An 18,752-nucleotide genomic window follows, 5' to 3' on the forward strand; every position below is an offset into this window, starting at 1 on the left:
GGTCCTGGCATCACATGCAGCACATATATCAAGGATCTTGCTCAGGAGGCTCTCGCAGTCGCTTCTTGAAAAGAGTGATGTTGAATTTAAGTCTGAATGACCAGCGGTGGCTGCCAGCTACAGAGTGTGGCAGGGCGGGCAAATGGGTGGTGGATGCATGCAAATGCAATTACATCAATTTAATTGATGACATGCATTACATTATCATTTTTAAGTTAAAATGTTTAACTTTAAAGCGGTAATGTAATGCATGTCGGTGATTTAGTGCAAATTAGCACTAAGACATAAAATACATTTTTAGGTCGAGCCTAGAGTCAGCGTGCATGCGCTGCTCTGCGAGGCATGCTGTATTGCAGTATATACATGTACATGCCCCCTCTCCGCCCATATTTGTCACTGGCTTGTGTCATTGTCCCTTGTAAATGCTGGCTTCAGATTGGTTAATAGGGTTGTTATTCCCTCCTTAGTACCGCCTTGTCTTCATTTGTAACCTCCCATGAGGACTGGCCCTTTTACTTCGGTTGTTACATGTATATTTTAATTAGAGCCAGGAAGCACTATTTTCTTCATTGGCTTTCTTCTAACTGCTGTTGCAGGCAGGATACGCTCGCTCTCTCTCACAGCGCTTTTTAAAAAATGTAATCAGCATGGCTGCCTCAGATGGGATAACGGCGGACGTGCTTTTCTTTTACCTGAACATGGGTGCGCCTGTTTTGTTATAGTGGATCATCAGCTGTCCATTGATGTGACCACAGCCGTAAGAGTTTAAACATATAATTGCTCATATTTCAAGCAGCTGTGTACTGTTTCGCTTAGGTAGTTTATGATGCTCACTAGGGACATCTAGGGGCAGCTTGCGGTATTGCACCTAGAGATGCAGTGCTGGGACCTTGCTCACTAGGGACCTCTAGGAGCAGCTTGCGTTACTGCACTGAGACATACAATGCTGGTTCCTGGCTCACTATGTAAGCATTTGCAATGCATTAGGTCTCCGATAACAGAAAATATGAGCTATTGGTGTTACATTATTATTTGCAACACCCATACTCCAAACTATCAGTAATGCAAGACCTATTGCATTGCAAATGCTTGTTGTATATGCATGATTCCCACTACTTCCCTGCTTTATTTATTTATTTATTAGTATTTTGTAGAGCGCCTGGTTACACTAGCAAGTGTGTCCCCGCGCTGTAAATGCTAATGATGATGTTCAGTGCTGATGCTTCCTACGATTTTAGTTTTTGGGGAAGAGTAGAGTTTTCAAGTCTTTTCTGAATTTAGACTCAGATGGTTCCGTTCGCAGTTCCACTGGAAGTTGATTCCATTTCTTGGCCGTTTGGACTCTGAAGGATTTCCCCCCCATTTTGGCTGTCTGGACCCTCGGGACATGTACCTGTCCTGTCCCACGTGATCTCAGATGTCGGGTAGGTTCATACCATTGTAATAAACCGTGAAGGTATTTCGGACCTATGTCATGCAGGATGCGATAGCCTGTGCATAAGGCCTTAAAAGTCACCCGTTCCCTGATCGGGAGCCAGTGGAGGGCTTTCAGGGCTTTTTTTGATGAGGCTCTCCTGGGTAATTTTAGGATCAGACGAGCCGCTGCGTTCTGTATCCGTTGGAGTCTGGAAAGACTTTTTTCGTTGGCTCCAAGGTACAGGACGTTCCCGTAGTCCAGCCTAGACGTTATTAGGCTGTGTACTATGGTTTGGCGCACTGATACCGGCATGAGGTCGAGCGTTTTCCTGAGGACTCGTAGTGTCCCGAAACAGGTTCCTGCTACCTGTTTTGTCTGGTGGTCGAGCGTGAGGTTTCTATCTATCCAGATCCCTAAGTTCTTTACTAAGTGGGTAGGTGTGGGTAGATCTCCCAGCTCTTCCGGCCACCACGCTGAAGTCCATACTGATGGAGCTTTGCCTATGATTAGTACCTCCGTTTTATTGCCATTCAATCGTAGGCAATTGTCTGCCATCCAGAGTGCCACCTTCTGCATGCAGGCTGCAAAGTTGGAGGCACTTTGCTTCTCAGGTTGTGTAAGGGTTACAGTCAGTTGCGTGTCGTCCGCATACGACACTATTTCAACCCCAAACGTTTCTGTAATTCCTCCTACGGGGGCTACATATAGATTGAAGAGGGTGGGGCTGAGGCTGGAGCCCTGTGGTACTCCCTGATTAAGTTCTATTTCCTTAGACTTGAACTGTCCCTGAGCGACCTGGAAGGTTCGGTCTGTTAGGAAGGATTTCATCCATTCCCAAGCTTTCCCTCTCACTCCGCCCTTTTTCAGGCACTGTAGCAGGATGTGATGGGCTACAGTGTCGAAAGCGGCACTCAGGTCCAGAAGAATTAGTGCCGCCGTCTGGCCTTTGTCAGCATATCCTCGTAGGGCTTCTGTTGAGGATAACAGGGCTGACTCGGTCGAGTGATGGGCTCGAAAACCCGACTGAGAGGGATGGAGGAGTCCACTTGCTTCTGTAAAAGCTGAAAGCTGTGTATTTACAGCTTTCTCCGCAATTTTAGCGAAGTAGAGCAGGAGAGAGATGGGTCTGAGGTTATCCAGTTTGTCAATGCTAATATTGGGTTTTTTTCCTCAGGGGAAGGACAGTCGCTTTTTTCCATGTAGTAGGGACTTGTCCTGTATTGAAAGAGAGAGCCAGGATGTGTCTGATATGGGGTTCCAAGGTGATGATGCTACCGTAGAGTCTTTTAGGGGTTGCTGGATCACTAGGTGAGCCAGATTTGATACTGTTAGCTATGTTGAGAAGGATTTCTTTAGACGGGACAGTAAATGCTGAAAGGCATTTATCCTCCTGTATATGCAGATAGTTGTCTTCCTGTTCCCTGCCTGTTCTGGCTTTGTCTGGGAAGCTAGCATAGATTTTGTCCACTTTGTTAGCAAAAAACTCTGCTATTAAATCGCATGTTATGACTGATCCCGTCATGGGTGTGGTTAGTGAGGTAAGGTCGGAAAGTTCCCTGTAAATTAAAAACATTTCCTTCATGGAATTGTCAGCGTCTTTAATTCTGTTGCAAAGGTAGGACTTCTTAGTTTTACGAATGAGTGCGTGGTATATTTTGAGCCTGTTCTTGTACTCTATTCTGTCTGCCTCATGGTAATGTGACCGCCATATCCTCTCGTAGTTTTTGCATTTTGCTTTTTGGTCCCGGAGTTCACCGTTGAACCAAGGGGCGGATTTGGTACGTCTAACCGGGGCCTTATCCGTCCATGGTGCTGTGTGGTCCAGCGCCTTCATTATCATTTTATTAAGATTTAAGCAGGCGGATTCTAAATCTTTGTCTCCAGGGGGGGCTTCAAGTGTTATAATTCTATTGAAGGCCTCAGTGGAGAACTTATTCCATTTCCTGCGTTTGTTGAAGTGGGCGGGTTCCTTGTGTAGACCATCATCTGGTACCGATACCCTGAAAGTTACTAGGTGGTGGTCGGACCATATGACTGGGGTGGTAGGGTCTATGGTTAGGGCATCCCAGCTGGCAAAGATGGGGTCTAGGAGATGTCCCTGACGGTGAGTAGGTTGTTCTGATTTGAGTAGCATCTGGATGCCAGCTAACTCCTGTTTAATTTCCTGAGCCTCGTTATTCTTGAGGTCATCAAAATGATAGTTTAAATCCCCTAGCAGGAGAAGTCTTTCATGTTCAAGAGCAGAGAGCGTAAGGGTTTCCAACAATTGAGTGGAAAAAGTAGATGCGGGGCCAGGTGGGCGATATATGAGATATCCCCTGATGCAATATCCCTGGTGAACTGATATGGAGAAAAAACCAGTTTCGCTTTTATCAATATCCCTTCCCTCTAACGTACAGGTCAAGTCCTGTTTATGAATTATGGCGATCCCACCCCCTTTTCCCTTTGGTCTGTCTATTCTTTTGATGTCGTATCCTGGTGGGAGGGCCATCAAAATGTCAGGTGCCGAGGTGGCGTTAAGCCACGTTTCCGTAAGAAAGAGGGCGTCGGTTCGGCCATCTGTAAGGTAGTCATGCACCTCCATCTTGTGTTTTCCTAGGGAGCGGCAGTTTAGTAGAGCCAGATTCAACATCTTCCCTTTTTGCCTTGATCCCAGATTTCTGTTTACGGAGAAGGCACAATGAGCGCATTTTTTCTCTAGATTATTTACATTAATGCTGTGTCGGCAGGGATGGTCTAGGGGGGGACAAAGTTTCCGTATTTCCGAGGCGCTGTACCTTTTACGGAGGTTGGAACCATCAGGAGGTCCTGCCCCTGCTCCCGGGCGGTCACGGACGGGCACAGACGGGCTTGCCTTTGGCGCGCCTTCGGCGCGCTTCCGGCGCGCCCGCTGCACCCGTCCGCTGCGCCTCCTGTGACCGTCAGACATTTATTGGAGGTGTGTCTTGGGGTGGGCGTGGCCAGGCAGCAGCAGCGCTCCCCTCCCACCTCCCCAACGATGGCGGCTGTTTCCTTGTTTTTCCTGCCCCCTAGCAGCGCTCAGATCGGCTGCGGGGGTCCAGCAGGGGTTTAGAGGAAGCGGAAATCAAGCGCTTTGCCAGTAAGTGAATTTAAAAGATAATGTGAGCCAAAGTCTGCACTCGACAGTTTCTCACAATCAGCAGTTTAAAATAAGTAATTTTAAAATAGCAACAGTTTCTCCACAATACACATAAAAGTACTAGCTTAAAAATCTTAAAATCAAATCCCTTTTTGCATTTGCTCGGCTGACTTTGTAGTAGATATTTCCCATTTCTTGGGCCACTAACCTTGTCACAATCACATTTATACCTAAGTCCTATATTGATGAATGCTTAGCTCTCGCCACTTTTGGCGCAATACTACTTATATAGGACTTTGAATCAGCGTAGGGCTATGCCTATGTCTTTGTCAATTGTATTTATGAGTTTATGATGTAGTACTTCTCTTGCTTTTGTTAACTATCCCTATGGTCTGCAACCTTTAACCATGGTGGGCTGGTTTTCAATGCTCACAAGTGCAGGAAGAGGAATATTGACATATGTATGCCGTAGTACACTTGACAGCCCCATCACCATCTCATCTGGGTCCTGCAGTTCCCTTCCTTGAAAACTCAAAGAACAGCAACCAGATAATGTCACACAACAAGCATATGGTTTGAACCTTTATCCCTATCTATCTGTGCTCACAGGTTCAAGAAGTGTTTCATCTGATACTTGAAAATAAGCGAACACCGTTTTTGTGCCGTCATCTAAATACATATTCAATGTTAAACAATTGAAATAATTAATGTTAATTATCTACTTTAGACTAGGGCATGCAGATCATGAGATAACGGCAGCCTTTTCAAGATTCGACCATGATGGCAACCAAATTCTTGATGAGGAAGAGCAGAAAAGAATGAAACATGATTTAGAGGAAAAAAGGGTGAGCACAATGAATTTGTTTCCACATTGTTTACTGAATTGCTAAACTTAATAAATATTCAATCTATAGACCTATGCTTGCACGAAATGCTTTTGCACTATCCCGGGAATAGCACAAGGGGCAAGTGCGACATTGTGTCCGGAAAACTGTCTGCTATCATTCTGTTAGTAATCATGCTAGGTAACTGAGGACATAATTTACCCTTTGTAATTATAGTGTTGGAGCTCTTGTTACTTATGTTGTTAGTATTGACTTACAGTGCTGATTTCTGATGTAATCAAGATGTGCCATTTTTAAGGATCAGTCTATGGTTTGCGATAAAGTACGTGCAGAATTCTGTTTCTGATAGAGACTTCTAACTGCAAACTACACATCTTTCAAATATTCCCCAGATGTCAAAATGGATCAAGAAACTTTTGAGTGGAACCTCTACAAGCCGGTAGTTAGCTCATTGTGGCTCTGCACTGACGTCATTGCTCTCCCGAAATGAAGTGCATGGCCCATATAGGCACCACATCTGTGCGCAGATGTCCTTTTATTACGTGGCATCTGATTGAGGAACTACCATTTTGTCTTTTTGAATCTGTTCCTTTACCTGAATTTCACAGTATGCATGGGCAATTTCACCTCCCAAGATGACTGGATTCAAATCGTATAAGGACTATCGCTAACAAATGTCTGTGACAGGTCCTCATGAGGTTTGCCTGTGGTGCCTCAGGTCGAGTGACAATTCTAAGGCTTGCAGTGATTGTGTGTCGATGAATCCAAAGGCCATACGAGACTGCAAGGCAAAGTTATATGTCAGCACAAGGTGACTCGTCCAAGTCCAAGGGTCGGTCTTGGTCGGAACTGATCCTGAATTCACTCATCATCGCACTCCAAATCTTTGGGTGAGTCATCGATTTTTTTTTAAATCCAAGCAGGACTCGCACTTTTCCCGCCAATTTCATACATCTGAGAAGGTGCAAGAGCATCTCCATTCCTCCCAATATTGCTCCCGAAGTTGGTCAAAGTAGGAACCCATCCCACAACTTTTCCTGGCAGAAACCACGTTTCCGGGGCTGCCAACATCAATGAGACATATCCAAGAGTTCTGCAAAGCAATGCCCTGAAATTTCAGCTCTCTTCTGACCCCCTCTGGCATGCCTATGGACTCCATGGAGCTGAGAGGTCTTCCACTTGATTACCATCAGTAGGTTAGGCCTTGCCACTGAAACCTTCACTGGGCATTTTCCAGTGTCTCTATTGATTCCGCCTCCTTCTCCAATACCAAAGCTGGTTATCGTAAAGTTGACGTCGACTCCATTGATGCTGGAGGGCAAGGTGCCCATTGTGATTTCTGACTCCAAGTTAGCTCTACTACAACCTTGACTTAGGATGCGCTTGGTTTGTGCTAAACCAGTCTCCCGCCTCGGACCCGCTTCATGTCCCTACAACACAAGACAGGTCCGACATGTTAAGTTCCTTGTTGACTACAATGAAGGTGATGAAATTGGCTGATTCTACTATGAGGACAATTGGTACGATGACCTCCAGGAAGCTAGTGGCCTAGACACTGCTCTTGATTCCGGCCTCATCTCACTCCCTGGTCCTACTACTGAGAAAAGTGCCTCATTTGCCATTATCGTGTTGAGGGCAGCCAAGGTTCTTGATCTCCTGCAACCCACCGCAGAGGTCAAATCTAATGTTCTCAAAGAAGTCTTCCAGCCCAGGCAGACCAATACTGAGTACCTACGTCCTCTCAAGGAGGCAGTGACTGACACCCTCTTTAGTGTCTGGGCCAAACTTTGTTCGGGCCCCCCAGTAAATTGCCAAATTGTGAGAGGCCACCGACCTGCCCCAGGTGACCCAGCATTTTTGTCTCAGCACTCATCTACTGCGAGCTTAGTGGTGCAAGCTTCCACTAGTCAGACAAACCCTAATACCTTCCAGATTACGCCCCTGGATCAGGAGTCCAAAAGAGTGGAAACCTGCAGAAAAAGGGTGTTTTCATCTTCCTCTACCAGTCCGTTAATGCTAGTTGCCTGCTGGGTCAATATTCCATTGTCCTCTGGGATTCAGTCACTCAAATGGTCCGAGGTATACCAGAAGAACTTCATCCTATACTGATCCAGGCCATTCAGGACAGGAGTGACGTGGCCAAATTTACAATCCACTGCGGGCTAGACACCCCAGACTCCATCAGGTGAACAAGTGGCACTAGCTTTGTTATTCGTTGCCATGCCTGGGTGTGGTCAACAGGCTTCTCTGGCGATGCATATATTGTCCTTTAGGGACATGCCCTTTGACTGAACCTTTCTTTTTGGGGCGAACCAAGCAACCACAACGAGATTATGGACGGAGTGCTGAAACTTTTCAGACACTCACCCCCCGTCACAGATCTGGGTTGAATCCATCATCAATCTTTAGCTTACTTTGCCCCCCCAGTTCACACCCAGCCATACGCAAATCAGTATTGACCCTGTTCCTCATGGGTACAGTCCAGTCCGATATGCGAAGCCAGGTTTTCCCTGGACCAGAAACATGCATCCTGGGACTGGTTTAAGGGTATCACCTCCCATCAGCCAGTCACGGATCTAGGTTGAATCCATCATCGTTCTTTAGCTCACTTTGCCACTCCAGTTCAGACCCAGTCATATGCAAATCAGTCAGGGGATTCTTTGTTACTGTTCTGTGTGCTGTTGAGGAGGCTCCGCTCATTATCCTGCTTGGCTGCACTTCTCTCCGTGTTGGCAGAAGCAACCTGGTGGGACGATGTCCCAGGGCTAACTATTAACTCCACTCGATTCTACTGCTGTCGCAAACACTCTGGGCGAGGACTCCAACTCCCAGAGTGCCATTTCCCTGGTCCAGCTGCCGCGAGTGAGGGGGAGGCGTGGTCACCACGCATATAGCGCTGCCTCTCCACCCGCGACGCGGGACGCGCACGAATTGCAACCTGGATGAAGCCCGGACAAAGGGCGGGCCCTTCTGTGCCCGCCAGGGGCCGCCAGAGGCTGGGCTGGGTCACCCCTCTGACATCTTTGATCATCTCTGCTTGGCTGTGGTGAGTGGTGACTCATTGAAGTTTTATGTTTGAGACAGCAATCGTTATGGGAAAACGTAATATTACTCCAGCCCCGCGTAACACTACGTCTATAGATAGTATGCTGGAGAGAGCAGTTAATATCGTTAGCATTGAAATCGAGTTAACTGATAGGTGCTTGTCCATGGGCCTAGCAAAACTCCAGTTCCCTCTACAATCTGAGAATACCGACCGTATTGATTCCCAACCAACATCGATTATATCAGCTGATCACAATTTACAATCGCCAGCTCTTGAAAGTGAAATAGGCGCTGAGGGAAATGAGGACATTGGGCATATTAGGGAGATGGAGGATCCTTTATCACTGGCTTGTTCTAATGACATAACTGCAACTGTGAATGTTTCCTCGAACCCTGAAGTGACTGGGGCAAAAAGAAAAAGGAAAACAGCTAAGCCGGTTTGCTCCAAACGGAAACAACCCCCACTTTCAAATCCACAATGCACTGCGCTAACTACATGGATTCAAGGTCCTGCAGTCTCAGCCGACCCAGTACCCTTCTGCGCCTCTGTTGATTTAACATCCTCAGAGACACTAAATTACTCTGTATATATGCAAACTGAATCAACACCGACACCTTTTTCAAATCTTAAGACTTGGGGATACTCCAATTAACATTATTATAGATACGATGTATGTACGAGTCAAAGAGCTTGTGGATAAGAATTTTGCCACACAAGGGAAGCGCTTGGACCGCTTAGAATCATTAACTAATAAGTTAAATTTGCATAGTAATGAACCTAAGCAGTTCTCTTCACAGGGCGGCGTTTCCAAACCACAGACTCAGAGTGACACAATTGCCAATGAACGACAGGAAATTATAAATCCTACACAGCCTCCTGTCCTTTGCGATACTTTTCGCAAAACTAAAGATAGCATTCCTCCTAAATTCCGTATTGATTCTGTTAAACCTCAAAATCCAGTCATTTCCACCACAGTATACTCACCTAGTCAAATCGTTGATCACGCCCTGCCTACAGCCCCCGCAAATATTGTTCGTAATAATGTTTGCAGGCCTGCTGAGGCAAGTAATGATGTTTTAAGCCTACCACCTGCAGCGTGTCCGTATGTCCTGATTCTTGCAGGGGTTCCCCCAATAGGGAAGAATAAATCTGAGTCTTGGGACCAACTATGGAATAAGAGTATTGACTGGTTGGCTAAACACAAAGGGTTCAGGAGGTTTAATATAAACAACATCATAATGGTACGCAGGGTTGGCTGGTTTGGATTGTCAGACAAGACTATTGAGGGGGATTGCATTGTTATTAACTTTCGCCGACCAGCACTTGTTAGATCATTATTGATGGCAAAGGAGACTAATAGCTTTTTACCCACTAACATTTGGGCATTACCTCCTGGTTTCTTTTATAAACCAAATTTTGAGCAACACACTCCAGCTATCTCCTCATATCCGTTACAAAACAGGTTCGCTGCCCTCTCTGATCTTGATAGTTTAGATTGACCATCATACACACTAAAACCCACTGAACACCTATGTTGGCCACTTTGAAAAACAATGATTCTGAGCTATATGACTCAAAGTTACATATTCTAAGCTGGAATATTGCCGGCTTGGCCTCTAAACCAAGTAGTGACGATTGGGTCAAGATGGTAAACAAATATGACATCTTAATGTTCCAAGAGACTTGGGCAAGGATAGACCTATATCTTGAAGGGTATGAATGCCTCAATATTATCGCACCCATCCCAAAACAATGCCAACCTTCTGGAGGCCTATCCATCTTGGTGAAAATTTCTTCAAGCGGCAGTGTTAAAACAATTCCCACCAAAAGTGCTAACATCCAAGCCTCAATATACACACAGGGGTTTCGGTCTGTTTTATTAATTTTTATAATAATGATTTTTTAACCATACCCTAATATGAATTTTGTTCATCTTTTTAATTTTATTTCGGATATACCTAACCTCACAGGGAATCAAAAACTAGCTGGAATCTGCTTGGGTGGTGATTTCAATGCAAAGATCGCAGGGGAAAACAACTCAACTCCCTTTTATCATTCTTTGGTACACCCATGTAAAAGGGGGAGTGAATTATTGGACCACGTATTTAATAGTAGCCTATTAAATGTAATGTATATCGCAGCTACAAATAATGAGGATAGTCCAATACCTACTTATAGAGGCCGTGGTTGCGCCTCAATAATAGACTACGTTTTTATAATGGCCACACTAGAAGATTATTTGGTTAAAGCTGAGGTCAAACCCACCACGTTTGGGGGCCATAATCCAATTTCAGCTCTATTCAGGGTTGCCCCCAGACCCGACTTTAGAAAAGAGCCAGAGGCCTGTAATTTAGCACCCTCAACAGATAACTTAAGGGTTATATGGAAGGGTATTGATAATAGTAGCGTGTTTTACAAAATGCTAAAAACATATCGATCATTCTGCGATACTTGTCTCTCATCTGTTGATCCCAATCCAGAGGTAGTCTCTGCTTTTGTTCAACTATGTGCGGGCATTAAAAAATTAATCTCAAGACCTGCACTTGCTCCCAACTCTAACCCTCGGTGGTTCAACAGCGTTTGCTCACGGGCAAACAGAGAGCTTAGAGCTGCCCTCTTAGCCATCCCTAGGGATTCTAACCTCATTATATCATTGAGGCACCAATATAAAAGAGTGACTAAGCAGAGGAGAGACAAGATCTCAAAAGAACAATGGAACAACTTGGCTTGTGCTGCAAGACTTAGTTACTCAAATGACTTTTGGGCATCAGTCAAGTCTATGAGAACATTGGGCCATACACTTACTCCTTTAAGTTGTAACATAACCAGCGAAGCCTAGGTAGCACATTTCTTTAAAATATATGCCGCTATGCTCCAGTGTGAGGATCCTATAGACAATCAAATTGCCACACAAATTCAAATATCATTATCAGAGGTTGAGGATGCTATCGACCAAAGTTTGGGTAATACAGCCCCTGGCCCTGATAGGTTTCTCATCAATCGTATTAAAGTTAGGACGGAGTTCTGGGCGCCCCTTCTACTTAATGCTTTTAATAATTTGACAATTACCAATATCCCCAATACATAGTCAACATCTGTTATCGTTCCGATTTTTAAAAAGGGCGATAGATCCAACCCGAGTTGTTATAGACCAATTTTTTTAATTGAGAATACACTTAAGATATTAGGGAGGGTGCTATTTAACCAAATCAGATTTTGGGCCGAGGAGGAAAATATTTTAAATAGATGTCAGCTAGGTTTTATAAGCAATCTTGGAACAGTGCCTTAACCTCAACCTGATTATTGGTAAATACACCATAGCTCGGCACCGCCCCATTTACCTAGCATTTATGGACCTTACCACGGCATTCGATTTTGTTAATAGATCACGGCTCTGGTCTTGCCTTTTAAATTATGGGTTGGATGAGGCTCTAGTGCATTTATCAGCATATTTACACAGGGACTTAAGGGCACGGTGAGAATTAGCACGGATGGGGAAGTTTCTGGGGACATAGTGATTGGTAGAGGGGTAAGACAGGGGTGGGTCTTGGCCCCACTCTTGTTCATTTTATATATTAATGAGCTTCACAATGTGTTGTCTGAATTGACTACAGATGTCCCATGTTCAAATGCTAATAAACTGCCCGCCCTTTTGTATGCGGACGCCGCCGTTTTAATGGGTCGTACCCCAAATGCATTGCAAATTTTTGTTATGGTCTTTGTCAACTTTATGAATGGTTTGAACCATTGCACAAATTTTAATACATCGTTTTTAATGTGTTGTGGTCCTAAAAAATGTCATATCAATGCTATTACCCTAGGTTCTGGAGTTTTGCTACGCACATGCACTTTCCCATATTTGGGCATACAATTCTCAGATAATGGGTCCTGGCAGCTCACCTGGCATATGGCCATAGTACATTTTTAAAGGCTGTCAATTCGATCTTGAATGTTCCACAACCAAAAAGAATTGAGGTAGTGCTATCCCTACTCAAAATTTATAGAACACAGTGCATACCCAATGTAACATACGGGGCTGAAATCTGGGGTTTTATAGGTTTTACAAGTACAAGAGCTCTCGAAACCATCTGTCACTCGTTATATATCTATGGTAGACGACGGAGGCTCCCCTTCTTATCTCCCAGCTAGTTATCTTTTAAAAGACATTAACCACTGGGATCGAAGCTTGCTATTTCGCCTCAGAGCTGGCACATTAAAATACTTGTTAGGCTTCCCCTTAGGCTTCCAAACCAATGTTGAGCAACTGCCTTGTCCTTGTGGTAATCTAGGTAAGCAATCCATGTTACATTTTTTATTCTTTTGTAACTTTTATCAAAAGTATAGTAAACAATTCTTGATTCCCTTCTTCATAGCCAATGGAATAATGGATTTTATGGCTACTTACAGGATTATTAAACAAAGAGAGAGGTAGGGAGAGTAGACTGACACTCTTATTCCACGGTTATGATCAATAAACAAACAAAGAGTGTCTTATGGTTACACTAAACCACATTAGGGAGCAAAAAAAGGGAAGGGAACGGCCTCACTTAGGACGTTAAGGAAAGCCCTCACTCACCACCTGGTGATGACATGCTTCATCATTGGGCTCCACCAAAGAGACCGAGTGTCTCTTTGGTGTGCTACAACGCCAGGTCTACTGCGGAGCAGGTTAGTGAGATTTAGGACGTGTTTGTGCAAACTAAACTAGTGAATGGTGAGGGTATTAAAAATTGTCTGTAGTGTATCAAAAAGAAACTTTATTCCATGATCACTAAAGACATTATATTAAAATCTATGTGTATGGAAGCAGTCCACATTTAGTTGAGTGGTAGAATCCTAGATATCAGTCGACATGTTTCTTGCCACGAAACGGTGTAATTTTATCAGGCAATTCTTCAGGACTAAAAGTGTGTTTTAAACCCTGGCGGTATGGACACGCTAAGGCCCACCCTTACCTAGGGACGTGAAAGTGAAAATAAGGAAAACAGTGAAAAAAGTGCAAAAAATATTAGGAAGAAAGGATTGTCTCCCTAATCACTCCTGGTTTAGGAGGCTTCAACTTTACGGTTTCTGCACTTTGTTGGTGTTAAGGAAGAACACCATGGGTCGCAGGAGGGGGGTGGGAACTTAATTGGCACACCGCCCTCGACACTCGGCACCCTCAGTGTACCTGCATCACCCTCTACTGGACCCCGAAGATTTTATTCTTTTGTAACTTTTATCAAAAGTATAGTAAACAATTCTTGATTCCCTTCTTCATAGCCAATGGAATAATGGATTTTATGGCTACTTACAGGATTATCCTTCGGCTTAACAGGGAAAATGTAACCCTCCGTGTTTTGTACCTTTTTGAAGATCGCTATTTGTTTGCGTGCCCTCATAAGTAGACCTGATTGTATCATATGAACTCCTTGCTTCTATGCTGATGAAGAATATGCATTTTGGTCTTTGGCTAATGGCTAATGTCTAAATTGTGTGGACTTTTATCTATGGATCTAATAGCCTATTTTCTTCTGCTGCTACTCCTGTAATCTATTTGCGCTCTGCACTTTATCATAGGATGCCGCTATATACCCTGATCTATTCTTGGTTTCGGTGATAATTATAAATTTATGATGATTCATTGCACTGTTTTTATATCGCAAGCTCCAGGAAATCGTGAACTATCCGATCGCAGGGAATATCCCCTGGTTCCAGCACATAAAAAACGAGTTCATGCGTTTGGGACTACTCGATCTGTGGCTTTACCCTGCGACCGCCTGCTCCACGGTTTCAAGGAAACAGCTACTCTCACTTTACCGAGAAAGCAAAATTGTGGCACAGAGACAGGGCACACAGTCAGGTACCCTGACCGACTCCTTCCTAAAGATCAAGGATACTTATAAGTTGGAGGGAATCCTAGATGTTATATTTCCAACTAATACTAGGAAACTGTACCTACAGTGGAGGTACGGAAGTCTACCAATCCGAGCCTTCACTAGCAAGTGGACTGACCCCTCCCTGAGTCACTGCCCCGGGTGCAACCACGATCAGGAAACCGAGTTGCACATACTGTTTTTCTGTCGAACCTATGGGCAGGCGAGAATGAATTGGATAGGTCTGGCCTGCAAAAATGTAGGCTTTACTCATTGCCTGCAGGCATATAGGGTTCTCAAATCGGACCTTTCTAGCATGATAGTGTTTGCGGTAGCCAAATACCTGGAAACCTTCTGGCAGAAGAGAAGACGTTTGCTACCCAGGGCTGTAGATTAACTGTATCATTTTAAATATCATCAACATGTAATTACCTCTTAACAATTTTAATGCTTCAATGGACTTATTACAGCTTCTTGCACACAGGGCTGTAGACTAACTGTATAATTTTAAACATCATCAACATGTAATTATCTCTTATTAATTTTAATGCTTCAATGGACTTATTATAGCTTCTTGCATGACGATATGTATTAAGGAATTAGGCTACTGTTTATATAACAAATCTCTTTTTGATTAATTGTCCGGGATGCAACTGTTTGTTTTATATGTATCACCGCTGTGCATTATCTTTTATGGCAATCTAGCCGAAATAAAGATTTTTGTTGATGATGATGATATCGCAAAAGTTCCTTTTGTGTGTTTTAACTCAGTTGATGTCTTTATATGTAATGTTTTAAGCGTTTAACCCTGTGATATATTGCTTTTTGCTTTTATGGATACTTTATATCCAAATAAAGTTTATTGAACTGAACTGCAGATCAGTCTTGACCCTGTTTCCGTTAGGAACAGTCCAGCCCGAACGGCCAAGCCAGGTCTTCCCTGGACCGGAAACAAGCATCCTAAGACCGATTTCAGGGTAACCCCCCATCAGCCAAGCTAGTTTGAATCCAGTGGCAAAGTGAGCAAGGGACCCACATATGGGCATACCCTGCCAACTTAGGGCAAACCAAGCAAACACAAGGAGATGATGGACAGAGCGCTGAAACTTTTCAGACACTCGTCCAGACACAGACCTGGATTGAATCCATCATCGTTCTTTAGCTCACATCACCACCCCAGTTCAGACCCATCCATAAGCAAATGACTCTTGATCCTCTTCCTCATGGGAACAGTCCATCCCAAACTGCGAAGCCAGGTCTTCCGTGGACCGGAAACAAGCACCCTGGGACCGCGTTCGGGGTAACACCTCTCATCAGCCAGGCTAGCTTGAATCCAGTGACAAAGTGAGCAAGGGACATATGTCTGCTCATACCCTGCCATCTTAGGGTGAACCAAGGAAACACAAGGGGATGATGGATGCAGCGCTGACACTTTTCAGACACTCCTCCCCAGTCACAGATCTGGGTTGAATCCACCATCGTTCTTTAGCTCACTACGCCTTGCCAGTTCAAACCCAGCCATATGCAAATCAGTCTTGACAATGTTCCTCATGGAAAAAATCTAGCCCAAACTGCCAAATTCCCTTTCATTTTGGGGACAAGGTGTTACTCTGGTTCAAATTCCTTAGTAAAAATAGAAGACAAGAGGCGTTTGGCAAAACAGGAACATTTTCCAAAATTTAACAGTTCATCCGGGAGGACAGCTACAGGCACAAGGTTAAAAAACTGTTCAATTTACATTGGGTTTGCGTTCATCTTATATACAAATTTACAACAAGCAGTAACAATTTCCAGCGTACCATATTTGGTGATAGATGTTGGTTGCTGCTTTAGAGTCATAAATGAATGGTCAGATGGTTTCTACAGAAGGGTCTCAACATTGCGTGGACAGTGTGAACAGTGGTGTATGTGTCCAGGGAGCACATGATCACTGCGTGTACTAGGTCCTGATTGGCTTTGTGTTCCTAACTGATATGGCATCAGTCTTTATTGTGTTTTCAGAAGCACGCATACCGGCTCCAGCCATGTGTGCTTTATTTGGGTACAATCTTCCCTTAGCATTGTAATGTCACTGCACCTATCTGTGGGATTGATCAAGAATTTCCTGCCCACGTCTTTGCCTGCCAGCTTTGCACCCTCCCAAATGTGACCCATCAGTCAGTAATCCCAGGCCTAGGTCCTACGGCCTGCCTGACTACATACTTGTGTTTCGAGGTAGATGTGGAGTTTGGGATGGGTGGTTCTATTAATAAGGATGATAGTTCATTGTTATCGATCAAGGCATTAATATCCATAATAACATTGGCAAACTCCACTCTTTAGTGCTCCAAAGAGATCAGGGCCAGAATGCGCTCCTTGGGCGTGTCTGCTAAGCCATGCCAACCGCATCAATCTTTTCATTAGGCCTGGGCGGTAAATTCCGTTCCGTTTGCGGAATTTGGGGAATTTGGGTAATTTTGCGTTCCGTGGAGAATGCGAAATTGCCCAAAATTCTGCGTTCCGCGACTGAAATGTTTTGCTTGTTCGCGTTCTCAAAATGCGTGTTCGCGAGATACTTTCCCCCGAGCACGCAAACAGCGATTGCGAACAGTAAAAAAGCAGCGCAAAAAAGTAATTCCGCGTGTTCGTGGAATTTCTACGTGTTCGCAGAGATTTTTTACCGTTTCGCGGAGATTTGCGTAACGCGATTAAGCAAATTCCGCCCACCCCTTCTTTTTATGAGGCTTTGGCAGAGGTACTTTGTACAAATAGCTGCTTAAGCTCAGCAAGGTACCCTGCATTTTCATGGACGAGGCTGTGTCAACCACCGGCCTGTGGTCAGGTACACCTCACGTCCGGCCCACTTCTCCTCTCCCTCCCCGACAGCCCCACCTGCTAAGTTCCTTTAGCGTGCCCATTTTGGGGCATTTCCACCTGGTAAGTGGCAGGATCAAATTGTTCTTAAGGGGTTGTCAGACTATACCAGCAGAGAGGCGGGTCCTGCAAATTTTACAGAAGGAATAAGCCCGACCCTTCTTGTCCGCACTTCCTGTAATGACTGACGGAGGAACATCTGAGTTTTCAGCAGGAAGTGCAAGTCCTTTTGGCCAAAGGGGCTATTGAGATGATGCTGGCATCCAAAGTAGTTTGTGGTTCCTACTCCTACGTCCTGGTGCCAAAGAAGGAGAGGTCTTTGTGCTATTTTTTCCCAACACCTTCCTCAGCAAGGACACATTCAAGATGCTCACCCTGACCAAGGTCGTTTCTGCCCTTCACCCTGAAGACTGGATAGTGGTATAAGATCTGAAGATCACCTATCTCCATATAGTCGTCCTTCAGGCCCAAAGGTGCTACCTGTGGTTCGAGATGGCACCGGAATAGTTTCAGTTTGTTGTGCTCCCTTTTGGTCTCACCATTGTACCTCAGGTGTTCACAAAGGTGATAGCAGAAGTAGGAGCACACCTTCTGAGGTAAGGCGTCCTAGTCTTTCCCTACGTTGATGACTAGTGGGTGAAGACAGGCTAGCCTTGCCTTCACCAGCTAGTCAACCACCTCCAGACTATGGAGAACCTCCTGTCATCCTAGGGCTCACTATCAACATGTCCATGTCAAACCTGACTCTTTCTCAAATGCCCCCTCCATCGGAGCCATTCTGGACAGGATTTGATTTTGTGCCTTTTCCTTAGATAGGAGAGTCCAGGACATTGAAGCTATGATCCTGATCTTTCAGCCCATGTCCTGCATTTTAGTGAGGTTGACTATGAGGCTGCTGGGACAGATGGCTTCCTACATCCTTCTTGTCCAGCATGCCAGGTGGCATATGCGGGCTCTGCAGTGGGATTTGAAGTCTCAGTGGGTCCAACAGCAAGAGCATATCTCAGATTGCATACATATTTTGGAGGAGACTGCAAAAGATCTGCAGTGATGGTTCCTGGACCACGATTGGGAAAGCAGAAGACCCCTCTTCCTACCCAACCCAGAGCCAACAATGGTACCAGTACCCTGTGCATCACTTCTGGGCTGGGATGGCCACCTGGGAGAGGTGGAGATTAGAAGTATCTGGTCTCTGGCAGAGATCTGGCTACCTATCAAACAGCTGCAGCTCAGCTGAGGTCCATCTGCTTGGCAGGGAAAGTCTTTCTTCTATCCATCAAGTGGAGGCTGGCTCATGTGCTTAAGGACAACACCACTGCTATATGGTATTGTAACATGCTGGGCAGAGTAGAGTCCTGGGCTCTGTGAAAAAAGTGAGCCCAGAATCTGGGTTCGGAGACCTGTCTTGTATTATGGCTAGACACAAAATAATATTTTGGTGTGGCCAAAAAGGAAAGAAAAAATGTCTTCTTGAGTCCCCTCACTCACCGGAGTTTCCTCACGGTGACATGCTTCATCATTGGGGCCATCCCATTTCTCTACGAAAAGGGGCGTGCTACGACTTGCGAATTACGTAGGAGCACTTTTGTTGTGAAGGACTATGTGTGGTGCAATAAAGGGTGTAGTGGGGTGGAGT

The 18,752-nt window shown here is 44.8% G+C and overlaps 1 protein-coding gene across 1 annotated transcript in view; it reads left to right on the top strand.

Moving 5' to 3' along the window:
- Positions 1 to 18,752, top strand: part of PKD2L1 (polycystin 2 like 1, transient receptor potential cation channel) — a 2,231,834-nt gene that overhangs the window by 1,824,707 nt on the left and 388,375 nt on the right. Inside the window, exon 12 of the mRNA XM_078641081.1 lies at positions 5,245 to 5,362. Coding sequence (XP_078497207.1) covers positions 5,245 to 5,362 — 118 coding nt within the window. The remainder of the gene's footprint in view (positions 1 to 5,244; positions 5,363 to 18,752) is intronic.

The sequence above is a fragment of the Lissotriton helveticus genome, chromosome 5_1 (assembly GCF_964261635.1).
Source record: "Lissotriton helveticus chromosome 5_1, aLisHel1.1, whole genome shotgun sequence".
NCBI lineage: Eukaryota > Metazoa > Chordata > Amphibia > Caudata > Salamandridae > Lissotriton > Lissotriton helveticus.